This window comes from Candoia aspera, chromosome 1 (assembly GCF_035149785.1).
Source record: "Candoia aspera isolate rCanAsp1 chromosome 1, rCanAsp1.hap2, whole genome shotgun sequence".
Classification (NCBI taxonomy): domain Eukaryota; kingdom Metazoa; phylum Chordata; class Lepidosauria; order Squamata; family Boidae; genus Candoia; species Candoia aspera.
In genome coordinates this window covers 331,321,123-331,339,029 of record NC_086153.1, presented here as the reverse complement: position 1 = coordinate 331,339,029, position 17,907 = coordinate 331,321,123, and the positions used below count along the sequence as shown (strand labels likewise).

The 17,907-nt window shown below is 45.3% G+C and overlaps 1 protein-coding gene across 1 annotated transcript; it reads left to right on the top strand.

Annotated features, from left to right (window-relative positions):
* Window positions 1-8,391: 8,391 nt before the first annotated feature.
* On the top strand, window positions 8,392-15,327 carry LOC134488340 (uncharacterized). Its single transcript, XM_063290715.1, has 4 exons — window positions 8,392-8,861; window positions 12,257-12,332; window positions 13,509-13,590; window positions 14,946-15,327. The coding sequence occupies exons 1-4, from the start codon at window positions 8,421-8,423 to the stop codon at window positions 15,082-15,084; spliced, it is 738 nt and encodes a 245-aa protein (XP_063146785.1). The 5' UTR covers window positions 8,392-8,420; the 3' UTR covers window positions 15,085-15,327.
* The last annotated feature ends 2,580 nt before the right edge of the window (window positions 15,328-17,907 follow it).

Below are 17,907 nucleotides of genomic sequence, written 5' to 3'. Positions count from 1 at the left end.
CAGTCAGGAAATCAGAAGACGCTTAATCCTTGGGAGAAGAGCAATGACAAATCTTGATAAAATAGTTAAGACCAGAGACATCACACTGACAACAAAGGTCCGCATAGTTAAAGCAATGGTGTTCCCCGTAGTAACATATGGCTGTGAGAGCTGGACCATAAAGAAGGCTGAAAGAAGGAAGATAGATGCTTTTGAACTGTGGTGTTGGAGGAAAATTCTGAGAGTGCCTTGGACTGCAAGAAGATCAAACCAGTCCATCCTCCAGGAAATAAAGCCAGACTGCTCACTTGAGGGAATGATATTAAAGGCAAAACTGAAATACTGTGGCCACATAATGAGAAGACAGGACAGCCTGGAGAAGGTGCTGATGCTAGGGAGAGTGGAGGGCAAAAGGAAGAGGGGCCAATCAAGGGCAAGATGGATGGATGATATTCTAGAGGTGACGGACTCGTCCCTGGGGGAGCTGGGGGTGTTGACGACCGACAGGAGGCTCTGGCGTGGGCTGGTCCATGAAGTCACGAAGAGTCGGAAGCGACTAAACGAATAAACAACAACACCTGTATTCTACAGGTTGACTAGGCCCGCAACAGAAACACTGGCCAGAAGCTTGACAAACTCCTTAACTGCCCTTTGAAAACTAGGAGATCCATCAGATGCCTGGGCCAGATCAACCAGAAAGGTCCCCTGCAGAGATCAGTGGCACCAGCACAAGCAGTAAGGAAGATGACCGTGACAGAGATATGCAGGAACTGTTACCCAGGCAAAAGGGGCTACAGCATTTTTTAAATCCAGAAGAAAATCACATTCTGAAGTGGCTCATGCAGACACTTCCCTGATTCACTGAACGATACGGAGGAGGAGGAAGTACAACACAATCAGATGTGCAAGAATTGGTTATTCTAGCCAGTCTCAATAAAAGTAGTTTCAGCCTTCTGTGGAGTTGATTTCCTGGTCTGGTCTACCTAGTTGGGCTGACAGTTGTGATGTTGCATGTAAGTGTGCTGACTGGGGAATTCTGGCAGTTGAAGTCCACACATCTTAAAGTTGCTGAGGTTGAGAAACACTGGTGTAAGGGATGGGGCTTGCATTGTGACTCCCATATGGTTTGGACCCATGGCAACTTGGGACTACATGCATAGTCCATCTCATAAACAGAAAATTCTAGATAACAGGTTAACTGTGCTCTGGTTCACACTGAGATGTGGGAAGTCTAAACTGGATAAATTCAAATTAAAATGCAAACTGAATATTCACTGCCTGTGTACAGATAGTCCTCAACTTACAACCATTCACTTAGTGACCGTTTGAAGTTATAATGGTGCTGATAAAAGTGACTTATGACTGGTCCTCACACTTAATGACTGTTGCCGTGTCCCTATGGTCACATGATCAAATTGCAGGCGCTTGGCAACCAGCATGCCCTGGGGTCATGTGATTGCCATTTGCTACCTTCCCAGCCAGCTTCCGACAAGCGAAGTCAATGGGGAAAGCCATTCACGTAATGACCACATGATTCACTTAACAACCACCATGATTCGCTTAACAACCACCATGATTCAATTAGCAACCATGGCAAAAAAGGTTGTAAAATCAGGCGTGACTCACTTCATGATTACCTCACTTAGTAACGGAGGTTCTAGTCCCAATTGTGGTCATAAGTTAAGGACTACCTGTAAATGGTCAACAGGAGACAAAAATGGAGAAATAGCTGGTAAGTAGCTGGGCAGCTGTGTGGCTCAGGCCTGAGGCCATCCAAGGGGGTCAAAAAAGCTAAGATGGGATCCACGAGCGCACAACTGAAACCTTGCCCCTTTTTTACATTTGTTGCGTTTACAACACATCTAAAAGCAGGCAGGAAGGCCTCGGTTGTGTAGTCATGGCCACCACCTTAAATTTTTGATCCCCAGCAGGTGACCCCAATCAGGCCTACAAAGGGAGACCTTCTGCTTGTCAATGGGCCTTTCCCTGCAACTGAGTGGATGCTCCCCACCCATCCTTGAGGAAGCAGAAAACAATACGGGCATGAAGTTCTCTCTCTCTGCTGCCAAACCTCTCCCACCACGCTTCCTTTTCTTCCCAATCACTGCAGTCCCTGACTTTGTCCCCCACCCCCACCCCATGATGAAGCCAACAGACCTCGCCCACCAGCAGGATGCCTTTGGATGGTGTCAGGGAGAACATTTCTTTTAACCCGGTAGCAACTAAGGATGACTTGGGTCTGTCCCACTCCAGCCGAGTTGAGTTGAGATTGTGAGGGGGGGAGGGGGCAAGGTAAAGAAAAACCCCTGTACGTGCCTCAAACTCATGAGAGAAAAAAGGGAGTTAGCCTCTCGCAGTCAGAACTAAACCCCAATTGATCTCCCAGCCGGCGCTGGCCACTTTTAAAGATCAATTGTTTTCCTATCACCCGTCCCACAGGGGAGCGCTACAGCCGACCTGAGGCACCGGACTCTCACGGCTACCTTCAGGAACTGTGACTGTTTAACCACCCACACAAAGGGTCCCTTGGTCAGTCACGTCCTCCCACAAGCCTTACAACTCACCTATTCCGACCCTCGTCAGGGTCCATGACTGGTCCCACCAACTGATCTCCAAATCAGCTGGACTTCACCCACCAACCGGTTGGCCTTCTCCACCCGCTGCTCCAACAGTCGGGCTTCACTTCTTTTCTCTGAACCGTCTCGGTTAAACAGGGCCCGGGAAATCGAGCCCGAGGGATCAAGACAGGGACACTTCACCAATGGGAAGCAGTGGCCACTTACCCCTCACAGATCCCCCCGGAACCAACAACTTACCACAGGCTCCTGCCTGGCTCACCAAATTGTGGAAGGAAATGGTCTCACGGACCAGGTCCCTTATGTAGAAGTCTGGTAACATGTGTCTTGGGAAGGGCCAGACCCGCCCACAGGCATTTTTGTAAGTAAAGAGGACAGCAGCTTTTTAAACTCGTCCCGATGCCATAGGTTGAGGTCGGACTTTAAAAACTAGCCAGCGCTTGCTGGGAGGCTGGCCCGGTTTTGCCCCCGACAGTCAGAGGCTTAAACTTGCTGGAAAGCAAATCCAGCGCGGGCTGGAGTACTGTACCTTGGGTGTAAAACAATCAGAAGGTCGAGAGGGGCTAGTGCTGATCAAGGATCAGGGTGAGAGAAGGCAGTAACCAAGATGGGCTGAGGAGAGTATAGAGGATCTCTTAAAAGAAACAGAGAAAAAGTAAGCAGAAGGGCAGGATCATGGTAGCAACAATAAGGGAAGTTATGGAACAAAGGGAACACAGCAGGACACCGCCACTCAGAGATGAGGAAAGTATAGGTGTGGAAATGGCGGGGAAGAAGAGAACCGGTAGAAATCAATCCTGGGAGTCCTTCAGGACTGTCAGAATTTGTATGAGTATGTGAGAATGTTTTCCATTTGTAGGTAGTTGCCTGTGTATTGGTATGTATATTTGTTGAGGGAAATGGTGCAGAGTGTGTGTGTGTGCTCATGTGTGTGTGTGGCATGGGCATCTGTCCTGAGCTGAGGAGAGAAAGTCTGAAGAGGGAATGAAGGGAGAGAAACAGCTATGTGAGCTTGTCCTTTAAGAGTTAAACGTGAGTCTGTCCCTTTAAGGAACTGAACTCCTCCACAGTAGAAGGGGGAATGCTTCAGGTTTTTGGAAATCCATAGCCCTGGCCAGGCTGCGGGTCTTCCAAATTTTTGGCTTTGCTGTGAATGGAGGGACATGGGATTTGATTGTGCCATGTGTTCAGTGCTGTGAGTAGGTGACCAATTTAATTTGTGTGGAAGGGAATTGGGTAAAAGTGAATTAAATAAAGTGGAGGAGAAATAAGAATGAACTTGTGATGTTGAGATGACTTGAGAGAAAGAATGCCTATGGGGTGGTACACAATTTTGGAAAAATATGGTTAGAGAGGGGACTAAAGGGAAAGAAGTTTTTCCCTGTAATAACACCACAATTAAGCACCGGAGAAAGATGGTTTGTGGATGGGTCAAGCAACGTAGAAGAGGGAAAGAGGAAGTCGGGTTTTGCGATTGTTGAAGGGAATGGGGAAGTGATAGAGAAGGGAGCTTTGCCTCCGAGTTGGTCGGCGCAGCGATATACCAGCTCATCAGAGCAGCCATAACCCAGAGGTGGTGGGAAATCGGTGGGCAGATAAATGGGCGAAGGAGGCCGCTGGCCAATTGGAATTACAAATGGTGGCAGTGCCAATTTTGGACCCTCCAGAGAGCCCGGTCTGGAAACCCACTGAGCAAGAAAGAAAAAGTTAAGAGAGGAGGGTTGCAGAGAAACAGAGAAAGGATGGCGAACGGAAGGGATAGAAGTAGTATCTCCCGAGGTTATGAGGGGAATTCTGGAAAAAGTGCATGAAGGAGGGCATTGGGGAACCGATGCTTTGGTAGATGCAGTGAAAGGAAAGTTTTGGTGCTTAACTATGTGGACCATAGCCCATAGTGTGTGCTGGAAATGCTTAATTTGCTTAAAAGTCAACAAAAAGGCAGCTAGAAAGAAAAGGGGGGGGGGGACGACCATTAGCCTCCTGGCCGTTTCAAAGGGCACAGGTAGACTATACTGAGCTGCCAGAAAAAGGGGGGTGCTGGCGGAGCCCATAAATGAACAGGGTGTTTGCAGGGCAACCCCAGGAAGAGAGAAAAAGAAAGAAAGAAAAAGAAAGATGAAATGCCTTGTTTTTAGCTCAAGGTTTGCGGCCCCAAAGAGGGGGAGGCAGGGGGAGTTCTCGGAAGATTGGTCGAGGAGGTATTCCATAGAATGGAGGGCTCGGGAAACAGACAGGCGCGGAAAGGACCTGGAGAGACGCAGGCTCTCTGGGGAGGGGAGTTGAGTTAAATCACAATAGGGCAGTTGAGTGTGGATTGTCTCCAATAGGCATGGGAGCAGCTAGATTCATCTTGATGGGAGCTATCGCCCTTTTAATAAAGCATTCCTTTCTCCTGGCTGAGAGGCAGGGAGGAAGAGCTTCTGTGTTCCTGCAGGGCTGTGATGGATTGCATGTGGCAACAGCCTGTTGAGGCATTGGTGTGCGGTTTTCTTTTTGAGAGCATTTGTTTGTCTGAATGTGTGCGTACACGTAAGGTTGAGAAACTGTTTTGAGTTGTGAAAAGAGAGTTGAGAGATTGTGTGAGTCTATTCCTTAGGTTTTGTGTGTGTGTGTCGTGATTTATGTAATTTGAATGCATATGATGGGAAAGTTGAAAGGTTTTTGTCAATCCTTTCCCATTTGTTTTGTTTGTTCTTTAATTGTTTGAGGAGTATGTGTGTTTCATTATTTGCCCAGTCTCACCCAAACTTCCCCCCTTACTGTCTGCCTCTTGCCTGCTTGTTACAGGCTTGAGGATCCAGATGAGGGGACAGAAGGGTGACAGAGGGGAGGGGCAATGCTTTTACAGAAGATCCTTTACTCCCCCATCTTTTTAGGATTCTTCCTTTTGCAGTGCCTTTACACACATCAGAGACAATCTTTTAAGTTTCAGAGATTTCTCTTTCTGCTGTAGAAGGAAATGATTACTCCTCTTGTGAAAGGGGGGGGATGTGGGCAGTTTCAGAGAGGCAATGACTCAGAGAGGGGGGGGCACCCCTTTGCTCTCACAGCTCCACTCTGCTCTGCCCCTGGCATTCCAGTTTTAGAAAAGTGTGTGTGTTTTTATAAATTTTATATGGATTAAATTTTAATCACTCCTCAACATAGCACATGATGATAAAAACAGGAGAGGGAGAAAAAAAATTTTTGGGACAATATATGGGTTTAGTAGAGCCTCCATGGACTGGTATGATCTATCTGAATTTTTGTTTTTGTTTTTGTTTTGACAATTTTGGTTATGGAAACAGTCCAAACACTAGATGGGCTCTTATGTCAATGCTTTCTTTTTGTTGTTGTTGTTTTACAAGTTTTGATTTTAAGGAAGTTATTGGGAAATTAAATATTGGCAAGTGAAGTATATAATATGGTTTTATTGGAAAAGAGAAATGAAGTTGTTAAAATTAGAGGTCTGGCTGTGAAAGTCTTGACCTAATTTTGGGGGTTTTGGAAAAGATTTGTCGTTTAAGTAATGGGGTCAGCCTGCTTACTTAGGGTGGTATTTTGCTAGGGCAGGAAAGTTAGTTTTATCCAAAGCAGTGCTTAGATAAACCCAAAACTAAACCTACTAATCTAATCACATGGGACAAATGCTTTAGGGGATTGTGTGTCTAGAATATTTATTTGTCCTGGGAAAGCCAAACAGGTGTGTGTGAGAGATGGGTGGTATGCCAAAAGGACAACCCAAAGACCAACCAAGCTTAACTCCAGGGGAACCTCCAAAGGGGGATGGCCCTGGGGTGAACTGTTTCTTAGAATGGGTGAAAGGCTTTCATTATAGGCTAACAAGACACTTGGAGAGGCTAGGACCAAAGGCAGGATTAACATGGACACAGGCCTTTTTAGTGACAATACTAAGTCTCTGGATTGCTCCTAAGAAAAGACTAGGAGTCAGTCCATTTAAGATGGGTGACTCTATCTTGGAGTTCTTAGTGGAGAAGTAGGAGACATGCATGCCATGGGGAAGAAATTTGTCTGCAAGTATTTGAAACAGTTATCTGCGCAAGTCTTGTCCTTGTCTCCCTATCTACAGGAACACAGAGCCCTCCTGTTGGAACAGCAGACACACCCTTTTAAGTCTGGAAATCGAGTTAAACCAGACGGAGGGGAGTCGGCAACTGAGTTGGGAGAAACCCTAAAGAAGACACTGGTGTTGCCAAATACTGCTGGACACTGGACTGTGCAGAAAAAGAAAAATGCGCCTGAACTTTTGTCTAATACCTTGTAGTTTTGATGACCATAATAGTTCCTGGACCTGGAAAAGAGAGTCACAGGGTTCAAGGGAAGCTTTGAAGATGTACTCAATTTAGAACAATAGGGAATTTTTATTTCCATATGAAAAGGGATTAGGGTACAATTCTGAAATCTAGCCTACCTGTAGTATGGAACTACGGTTAATCCAATGGTTTGGATTTGTTAGCCTTATGGGCTGGTGCCTATAACTCACACCATCCAAGAGATGGAAGCTTCAGTTAAACGGCATCATCAACAATGGGGAAATGAGAACCTGGGAGAAGATGGTGATTGGAGCTGGCTATGGGACTGGCTGCCAGGATTCGGGTGGATAAAACAGTTATTAGTTATAGGGATTATTATTATAACCATGTTATTTGCTATGTGTTGTTGTGTACAATGTGTTCCAATATGTTTAACTCAGATACGGGGGAGGGGGGGTGATCCCAGAAAGGAGGAACGGATAATGTTGCTTGAGTTTGAGGCAATGAGGAAAGAGAAAAAGGGGGGAATTGTGAGGGGGGGGGCAAGGTAAAGAAAAAACCCTGTACGTGCCTCAAACTCATGAGAGAAAAAAGGGAGTTAGCCACAGATGGGTGAACAGACCCTGAACACTGATAAAATTGCTTAGGTTAAGAATTTGTGGGACGCGATGGCGCTGCGGGTTAAACCGCTGAGCTGTCGATCGGAAGGTCGGCGGTTCGAAACCGCGCGGCGGGGTGAGCTCCCGTTGCTAGTCCCAGCTCCTGCACACCAAGCAGTTCGAAAACATGCAAATGTGAGTAGATTAATTGGTACCGCTTCGGCGGGAAGGTAACGGCGTTCCGTGTCGTCATGCTGGCCACATGACCTGGAAGTGTCCCTAGGGACAACGCCGGCTCTAAGGCTTAGAAACAGAGATGAGCACCACCCCCTAGAGTCGGACACGACTGGACTTTATGTCAAGGGAAACCTTTACCTTTACTAAGAATTTGTAGCTGATTGTGTGTAGGATGGCTGGCCAATAGAAATATGTGTTTGAGTAGAGATAGACCTTGAAACAAGGATGGGAAAGGATCTGCAAAAATCATCCCACAGACCCATACATTTAATAGCTAGTTCAGGAATGTATGAGATAATGCTGAATGTCTGGGGAAACAGGAAGATTGTGAGCTGAGCCCTTGGAGGAGGGGGAGGACAGGTAGGGTATAAAAACTTTGAGCTAGCTTTGTTCTTGGTTCCTTCTTGCACGGAGGGACCCGCCTTTGCAAACGCATGAATAAATCCTTTTCTCTGAATCATCGAACCTTGTGGATTGGAATTCTTTTGGGAGGTTTTCCCGCTGACAATATGAAGACTGGGCCGGGCAGGAAAAAAAAAAGGCTGGTCTGGACACAGCAAAAGTATGGCCAGGGAGGTTTTGATTCTTGGACTATCAGCTGCTCTTGTGCTTTTGACCTTTCTGCAAAACCCTGAAATTCTTGGAAAGGAAGTACTGATGAGGTAAGCACTTGCAGGAGGAGGGTCCTTTCGAAGCACACAGTTGGAACAAATCTCCAGGGCACCGGAATTGCAAGAGCAGTCACTTTGCTTGCTTCCAAGAAATCTTCTGCTGCAATGGGTGGAAAAGTCGTCCCACTCCTCCTATCAGCAGAAGGAAAGCCAGGGAAGACGTGCACCTTTTGCCTGGGCATTGCAACAGTCATTTTCCTGTTTTGCTTTGTTATCTTCCTAATTTTGTACATGCAGGAGCGCCATGAAAAGGTGACTGTCCATCAGACTTTGGAAAGGAAATCCCGGGAAAGGGATGCCATGTGGATACAACTGCTGTCTAGCAATCAGACCCTAGTCGAAACAGAACGCCTTTTGGAGATGAAGAAAAAGGAAAATGAGGACCTCAGCTCTACCCTGGTCATCACCAACCAGACCTTAGGAAAGAAGATACAGCTTTTACAGGAGACGGAACAGAAAAAGGCCAGGCTACAGGAACAACTGGGAATTGCGGAGCACAACCTCACAACAATTCAAGGGCACTGGAACTCCTGCCAGGCTGAGCTGGTAAAATATTTTAATAATATTTAAAGGCAAGGCACTAACCTTAACTGTTTTCCTAAAAGAATTATAATTCCTCAATCGTATGCCATCCAGATGTGTTGGAATGGCAGCTTCCAGTCACCCTCCAAGATGGCCATGGGGTGGTCTTCTGCCTGGGAATTCTGGAATCGTAGTCTCGGCATATCAGGAAGGCATGACACTGGGGAGGCTGTCCTCATCGTGTGGTTTAGGGTCTTTGCCCACTGCTCCCTGTTGGATATGAAAATCACGAGAACTGGACCAGAGAGTTCTGGAAAGGAACTTACTTTATTGAGCGGTTTGCAAAGCGCGGTGGGCACCTCAACCAGGCTACGCAGAGTCTGATCGAAGGAAGAGATGCCACACCCAAAATTACAAATACACACTTTCTTATACCTTTCCCTGTCCAGCCTCCCCCCTCCCCTTTCTGGCCTGTTTACCCATTGGCTGGGCACTCAGACGCACAATCTTCCGACCGCCTCATCCATCTTACCCTTATTTTCACCAAACCTTATCTCCTTGTTCCCAGTGGAGGCCCCTGCCTGCTCTTTCCTCCCTTGCATTCTTTTGGCACATCCTACCCTAATTCATGGGGAGGTCATCCTGATGTTGATTGTATAGAGCTAATGGCATAGGGTCCCACCGTCTCTCTTTCTGTTAAGCTACTCACAAAGAGGCCCATCTTTTCCCTTTGTTTTCTCTTGAAAGCCTGCCAGTTTTCACCTCATTATCCCAAGGTTTTTATACATTTAAATCTTTACCTGTTAGTTCTTATCATTTGGTGAGTTTTCCCTACTGTCTCTTTCTGTCTTCGTGTTAGTTTAATTATTTAACATTGTGTTACTAGCTTAAACTTTGCTATTAACTATTATTAGTATTTACACCTTAAAATCTCCTCCAACCAAGATCTATATGATACTGCCTTATATGTTTATATAGATCTTGCTTATTTACAAATTGTATTTTTCTATACCTTACATCCCCACCCATCCTTGAGTCAGCAAAAAAAATTGACTGGCATGAAATTGGTGCCCCTGTTGCTGATCCCCCTCCTTGTCTCAATTGTTCTGTTCCCAGTCTTTCTAATCTTCTGATTTTCCTCCAAGATAATGGTGGACAAAACTTAACAGATCTTACACGCCTTAAGGCTGTCCTTGGCGGGTGTCAGAATAAGGGTCTGACCAGTATTGCTGAGGACAAATTAAGCCTGTTTCACTCATGGACCAGGGGAAGATGAAGGCAATAACATGGGAAAACAGCAGAGAAAGAAGTTGCTGGAGCATATTTGTTAGCTGTAAATGGAAAAGGTCTTCAGAACAACATTCATCGCAGTTCAGCTCTCAGAAAAGTAGATGAATACAAGTCTACAGAGAAGCCAGGGAAGTTTTAATTTACCCCCACTGATGCATTTCATCTCAACCTGGGCCCTTCTTAAGTTTTTGATCCTAATTCCCTTAATCCCTTGCCATCTGGCTGGGGATGGTTGAAGTGGTTGTTCAGAACATTTGGATAGTGCCAGCTTAGATTCTGCTTTCTTTCTTCAGATAATGGCTTCCATTTGAATCTGAAACTTCTAGAGTTCACACATAGAAATCCATCAGGAGAGAATGTCTGTAAAGCAAAAGTAACAGCCTGACAAGGTCACATCAAGGCAACACAGAATTGCCTTTACTGCTGGATTCTAAGGATAGTTTTTATCTAGCTCCTTGTTTGCAGCCCACAGCATATACTAGGTTGGGCTGCCAATTTGTGGCAGTGCAATGCATGGTCTCTTGGATCCGCAAACTGCAAAATGCTTTGCACTTTAACCCCTACCCCAACGATTTCACAAAAATGGGGCAAAAATGTTGACTTATCCCTGGTGACACCACTGCATCATTGACTACAATCCCAGGCAGTCATCAGAGGTTAGGGAAAAAAAACTTGCTGGAAATGTTGTTTGGTGCTCTGGTAATCTAATCAGCAGCTGAAAAAGACGTTCATTGTCCATTACCTGAAAATGCTGAGGATCAAATATGGAGCGCACTTGCAAAGCAGCTTTTCCCACTTTGCTACCGTCTGTCCCTGGGGAGCGGGAAAGGCCCTACTATTTTCCTGCAGATGTTTGTAATCTCAGTAAATACAGGCTTCCTCTTGTAAGTTGCAAAGTGGGAGAGTTAAGGGCACAGTTCTTTCCAGGAAAAGTGGAAGGGCATGCCTTTGGGTGTAATTACTTATAAAATAATCAGAGTTATATTGTTGGAATGCTTTGCCATGGGGCTGAGGAAGCACATCAAAACTGAAGCATAACCCTAAGAATGTGCTTCTCAAAAAAGACCTTTTTACTCCCCAAACATCATCTTACCCCATAGGAAAAAAATCTTTACCTGGTTCTCTCACACACACACAGACACACAGACACACACAAACATACATACATACATACATACATACATATATATATATGTATGTATGTATGTATATATGTATGTATGTATGAATGTATGAATGTATGAATGACACAGGTCTGCTCACTTTGTATCTATCTATCTATCTATCTATCTATCTATCAGAGTAACTTGGTACCAGGGTCTGATCCATCACCTTAATGAGCAGGCGTTCCTACAGAGGAAGGCAGATGGTCTGGTTTTCATCTATTGCTGTCATCTCTGCCTAACAAACAGGTCAACCATTGGTCAAGGCACTTCTAATAGGCACAAGACATCATGGCTATTTCGGTGTGCCAAATAGTAAGCAATACATGAATAAAAATGATTTATCAATACATGAATGAAATACATGAATTAAACTGGGATAAAATAGGCTGGAACAGTGAAACCAGAGGGCAACATGCTTATGTCATACATAGTTCAGGATTCAGGGGCATCTGTAGGAAGGGTCAGCAAAATCAAGAAGGTGGCCCCGACTGGGCAGTCAGTGCCCTACCCCTTTTTAGGAACATCACAGTTTACAACACACATGAAAAAGGGCAGAGCTTCCATTGCATAATTGTGGCTGTCATACCGACTTTTTTGACCACTCTTCCTTGACACCCTTGGCAGAATCCTACTGTCATCCTCAGTTACAGGATTGCGTTCTTTCTTAGAGAACGCAATACTTAATATGGATTCCAGAATAAATTGTAACTTAATACTCTTTATTACATAATGCTTGGACACATAGCATTCCCCCAATCTTCTTCCTGCCTGTTGCAATGCCTCCTGGGACTTGTAGTCCAATCCTCTTAAAAGACAGTCAATTATCTCCCCAGCTATGAATTGAGCATTTGTTTGTTTGTTCGTTTGTTTGTTTATCAAATTTATATAACCCTAGCCCTGCCCAAGTCCCTGTCTCCTCAAGTTTCAGCATTGCAGTCAGGTAACTTTTTTTTTCATTACTAGCATATCATGCAAGAAAATATTACATCCTTCGCGGCAACGATCACTCAACAAGCTGCAGAAGAACAGAAGCTCAAAGGTGAGGCAAGAAATGGAAAATATAAGACATTCCTTCAAGAACTAGGTCAATGGAGTGCAAAAACAATCCTACAAATGTAGACAGACACTAAGAAAAACACCAACATACAAAAATAAAGATCAGGTCTTATTGGAGAGGTCAAAAAAGTCAAGATGGCCACTGTAACCACATGATCAAAGCCCTGCCCTTTTTTTACCTGTGGGGGAAGACTTCTATCATATGGTTGTGGTGCCATCTTGACATTTTTGCACACCCAGGGTACCCCTGAAAAAGATTATAATAATGTGTAAGAATACAGCATATACGACATAGGCATATTATACTGCAGTGTTTCTCAACCATGGGAACTTTAAGATGTGTGGACTTCAACTCCCAGAACTCCCCAGCCAGCATGGCTGGCTAGGGAATTCTGGGAGTTGAAATCCACACATCTTAAATTTCTCAAGGTTGAGAAACACAGTTATAATGACATCCAAAAATGGTAATAAATTGGCACACAACCTAAATATCCAAATGTGACAGAACAACGTACCGTTAAGAGCAGGGAGACCTACCACATCCCCCCTCAGCCACAGAAGTTCACAAGGAGGCTGGTGGCCAGTTAGTCTTTCGCAGCCCAACATATCCGAAGAGGGAGAGATGGATGGAGATGTTTAAGGCAGGCAATTACTGTAGAAAAGTAGTGGGTCATTTCTGGTCTGTTGCAACGTTTGTCAAAAGAGCCCCAAAATACTTATTTTTTAGATTGTGCTTCAGCCTGTTTGATTACACTGCAGTGAGGATTAGATAAGTCAGGAAAATATTTTATTGTTGTTTTAATTGATTATTGCAAACCGCCCAGAGTCCCCCAACGGGAGGAGATGGGTGGGGACAAATTAGATAGATAGATAGATAGATAGATAGATAGATAGATAGATAGATAGATAGATAGATAGATAGATAGATAGATAAAAACAGAAAAATAAATTGCATGCAGAAAATTAGTATGGTGGATTGGTTAAAGGCACCAGGCTAGGGTCCTGCCTTAGGCATGAAGGCAGTAAAAGAACTAGCTATTGAATCTACTGATTAATAAGTTTACAGCTTAGGGGAGGAGATAGAGTGAGGGATAAAAGGCAATTATCTACGTAAAATGCTTGCATGGAAATCGGATGGGCACTTTCTTCCCTGCCTTAGATATAATGGAACAGCTTCTGGAGCAGCTCAGCAGCAAAACAAGGCAGTTGACGGATGCAAAGCGTGAGGTCCAACTGGAACGGTAAGAGTGACCAGATAGAAATAGGGCGTGTTTACCTTAGTCTCCATAAAAATGCCAGGATTTCCTTGATGGATTGGATCAAAAATCCATCCAGTTTATTTCCAGCAATGGCCATCCAGACGCTTCCAGAAAGTCCACAAGTGGGTCACAGAAGCAACAGTCCTCCCCTGGTGCTGGTCCCCAACAGTTAATATTTGAAGGTAGATTGCTTCTGTATATGGAAACTCCATTATTCTAACACAAAAATTCTCATGTCCCTAGGTTTCTCCTGTAAAGTCCATGTGTAACAAGCCCTGTAGCTGTTGTTATCTTAGTTCCCAACATCTCTGCATTACAAGAACATTGAGGAAAAATTGACCACATGGACGCAAGAACCCTTTGCAATTTGCGCCCCTAACGGTTGTCGTTTTGAGTTTAACTGCCTCAGAATATGGCAGCTCCATTTAACCATTATATGAAGAGCCCAGGTGCATCAGAAAAAGTCAGTTGACCTTATTCTGTCTCTAGTATTAAACAAGAAAAATGAAAGGTGTCCACTACTTCATCCTAACACAGTCTTCCTCAGGGCCTAACTGATGTGTTGGACTACATCTCTCATAACTCCCAGCCAGTATGGCCAACGTGAGGCATCAGAAGGAGGCTTCAGGGTGCTGAATTACAGTGCACGAAGAAGTTCATGTCTACTGTATTTATAAAATTTAGCAGAATGTATTATTTCAGAGGAATAGCAAGTACAGGACTGGCCATCTTGTCCAGAGCTAGGATACTCAAGAGCAATTCTGCACACGAGAACTTTCCCCCAAATTAAAACTGTCTGAATTTCGTTGTACCACTCCCTGTAGGTTTGCGTTTCATTTTCCACTGACTTCATTGTTTTTTCTTTCACCCACCCTCCTATTGTGTAAATGCGCATATCAGGAAGGAGGGAGGCAATTCTTAGATTGGCAGCTGCCAGAATCTCTCAGGTTCACATCTGAGCAAATTGTCCAACCCACTGGACGTTTTCAGACAGAGCCTAGATGGGGGATAGTTTAGTGCAGTGTTTCTCAACCTTGGCCACTTTAAGACGTGTGGACTGGGGAATTCTGGGAGTTGAATTCCACACATCTTAAAGTGGCCAAGGTTGAGAAATGCTGGTTTAGTAGATTCTGGAACTAAGCAAGGGGTTGGACTAGATGACCTCTAAAGTCCCTTCCAACTCCTCCCCGCTCCCTGAAGCTATAAGACGTTCCTTCATTTCTCTTGGGACTGTGGTAGCTGCTGCAAAAATAAATGTAGAACTTACTGGCATTAGTTTGAACCCTATGCCTTTATTCACTTTCACGTCTAATTTGATCCATTATTTATTTTCTCAGGGGCAATTTTGACAGATATAAACAAGAGGTGGCAAAACAGGCACAAGAAAATCACATTCCGTGTGGCAAAGGCATCCTCAGTGATTTCAACATGGCCTTTTTCCCCATTATCCTTAGTGAACTTCTCTTCTTCTTATAGTCTTGTTGACAAGAAATAAACATTTCCAGCCTCTTTTATCTGCTGCTTTTCACTTCTGTGGTGGACAATTGATTTGGAGGTTCCTCCTCTGCTCTTCAAAGGCTTTCCAGCTGTTGGAGGTGTGACCGTTGGTTCAAATGCTATGCTCGTCATCAGCACTAAGACACTTGGTATTCACTTGAGGGCCAGAATTGCCTGTCCCTCTCACGCTACTGGAAAATAAAAACTTTTTGTGGTATCTCATTTCTCTTGCTGTGTCCTACAGATAATATTTTGTTTCTTGCTATGTTCAGTCCCTCACCGGGTGCAAGAGGTTGTGAAAGGTGTCCAAGAAGTACGGAAATAGGGGAATCATTGTGTTGGCAGATGCTGGGAAAGCCTTTAGCCCAGGAGAGGTCAAAAAAGTCACATATCAAGCATTTCTATAAAAATAATTTATTTACAGAAAGTAAAACAAAAGCAAAACATATTTAAAGGACTTAGCTCCCCTTTTGGAGCAAGCCTTGCTTGGCTACATTGCCGGCAGAGAAAAAAGAGGAAGTAAGAACAAGTCCGGGCAGGTTTCCTCCCCCCCCCAGGTGATTTGCATGAAGCACCTGAGAGGAGACAATCTAATACAACCTTTTCACCCGGCCAAAATGATTAGGTACAACAGCAGCTTAATCTGTTAGTAGGAAAAACTCAACACATTGTTCATGGGCCATAAACAAGCCATAGCTGATGCCAAGAGGGATGTGGGGGCTGGCTGGGGAATTCTGGGAGTTGAAGTCCACACATCTTCAAGCTGTCAAGGTTGAGAAACACTGCCCAAGGCCGACCGCACGTTCTGAGTTTCCATCTCCCAGACAATATGGCATGAAACTGTGAGAGGTAAAGATTTTAATGTGTAAATAAGTTCAAGCTAGTGAGCAAAAGCAACGCCATGTTAAATACCTAAACCAACACGAAGTCAGGAGGAGATAGTGGGGAAAACTCATCAAATGATAAGGGCTAAACTCATCACTTATCATGGCAATGGCTAAACTCGTCATCTGGTAGTGGCTAAACTTATCAGGGCAACGGCTAAACACATCACCTAATATGATAATGGTTTAAAACAAAGGCGGCCGGAAGATTGTAAGTCTGAGAGTACCCGGCCAATGGGGAAATGGATAAAGAGGAGCGATGGGACCGGAAAATGTATAAAAATAAACTTGAAATATTGTATGGGGTGGCTTTTCTTTTGGACACGTTGCATCATGCTCCTGGAAAGTCCACCACGCTTTGCAAACCGTAGAAGCTCAGAGAGAGAGCGAAATAAAGTCTTTTTCTGTTTCTAAACTCAAGGACTGTTGGAGTCTAATTTGTTTCGAGTTTTGTCGCTAACAAAACCTTGCTTTTTTGAAGAATATTTGGGCCATGAAAATAAGGGATGCACTTGTTGGAGGTAAAGGATGGCACAGAATGAATGTAATGCTGTTAATGATGGTTCTGAGATAGTTTGTCTGTCACTGGAATGCAGTTTATGATACATTGTTATGTTGAGGCTGCTTAGATTGGTACCAATTGAAGTATCACACCAGCCTATGTAATAAACATACAAACAGTAAACTCTGCCGTTGTGAATCATTATTATGGCTTTGTGCGCTGTGTTTTATTCAGTAAGCCATAGTTTGTCACTACGCATGAAAACTCAATCAGAAAGAAATGTAGGGGTGGGGATAGAAACTGTGGGGAAATAGAAGCCATGGGAAATGGCTAGTTAGAAAGGGGAAAAGCAAGGGGACAGGCTTTTCTTTGGCTGTGCAGGACACAGAACCGCAAAGTAGCCAAGCCCATTTTACCCCATCCTAGTGTTTCTCAACCGCGGCAGCTTGAAGATGTGTGGACTTCAACTCCCAGAATTCCTCAGACAGCTATGCTGTCTGGGGAATTCTGGGAGTTGAAGTCCACACATCTTCAAGCTGTCAAGGTTGAGAAACACTGCCCCATCCTGCTGTCGGAATTTAGCAATGTGGTTCTTAGAATCGCGCTGAGTAAGCCAAGGACGAGCCCACCGCCTACCCAGATAGGAGCAGCAGAAGGCAGCCCCGGTCGGCAACGGGGTCCAGCTGCCCGAGCCAATAGAAGGCGAGGAAGGGACGCAGCGGCGCTTCCACGCCGGAGCCAGCGGGCCGCGGGAGGCGGACGCTTGGCCCAAGCTTCGGCAGAACTTCATCTCCCAGAAGCGATTGCGCCGGCTGCAGCCCATGGGAGGTGGGCTGGCTTGCTGAGAGCGGCTGCAGCTGCTGGAGCTTTGCCGGGCTCTGCCTCGCGGGTTGCCGGCGGCTTGGCTGAGGCTCCGCCCGAGGAGGAGAAGGGCGCGGAGACCGGGCTCTGGGGAAAAGGGAGGCCGAGGTCCCCTTCCACAGGCGCGCCCCCGGAAGCCTCTGCCTACTAGGTGCCCTTCCCCTGTTCTTAGCGGGCGATCTCGGAGGCGGAGAGCCGCTTTAGCGGGGCGGATCCTTCGCCGCTTGCCCCCATATCAGGACTTTCAGGGACCGAGCGTGCTTTTTGCCCTAATTCTGTCGCCTTGTCCCAAACCTGGCAATTTTGCAGGGGGGTTCCTGGCGTCAACGTGTAACATGCCCTATTAGCCTCTTCCCTCTTGTCTATCAGAAGAAATAAATTCAGCCAGCAAGAAAAGGGGGAATAGCCTCGCGATGCCCTCCGATCTGTAGCGTCAAGGTCTGTCCGTTTGGCAGCCCCCAAAGCTGATGCTTTTTAATCTGCATTTTTTCTTCACTGATTGGGAAGCTCCGTTCCAGCCCCGCGGTTGGAGAAGGGGACCGGGCGTCCGCAGTT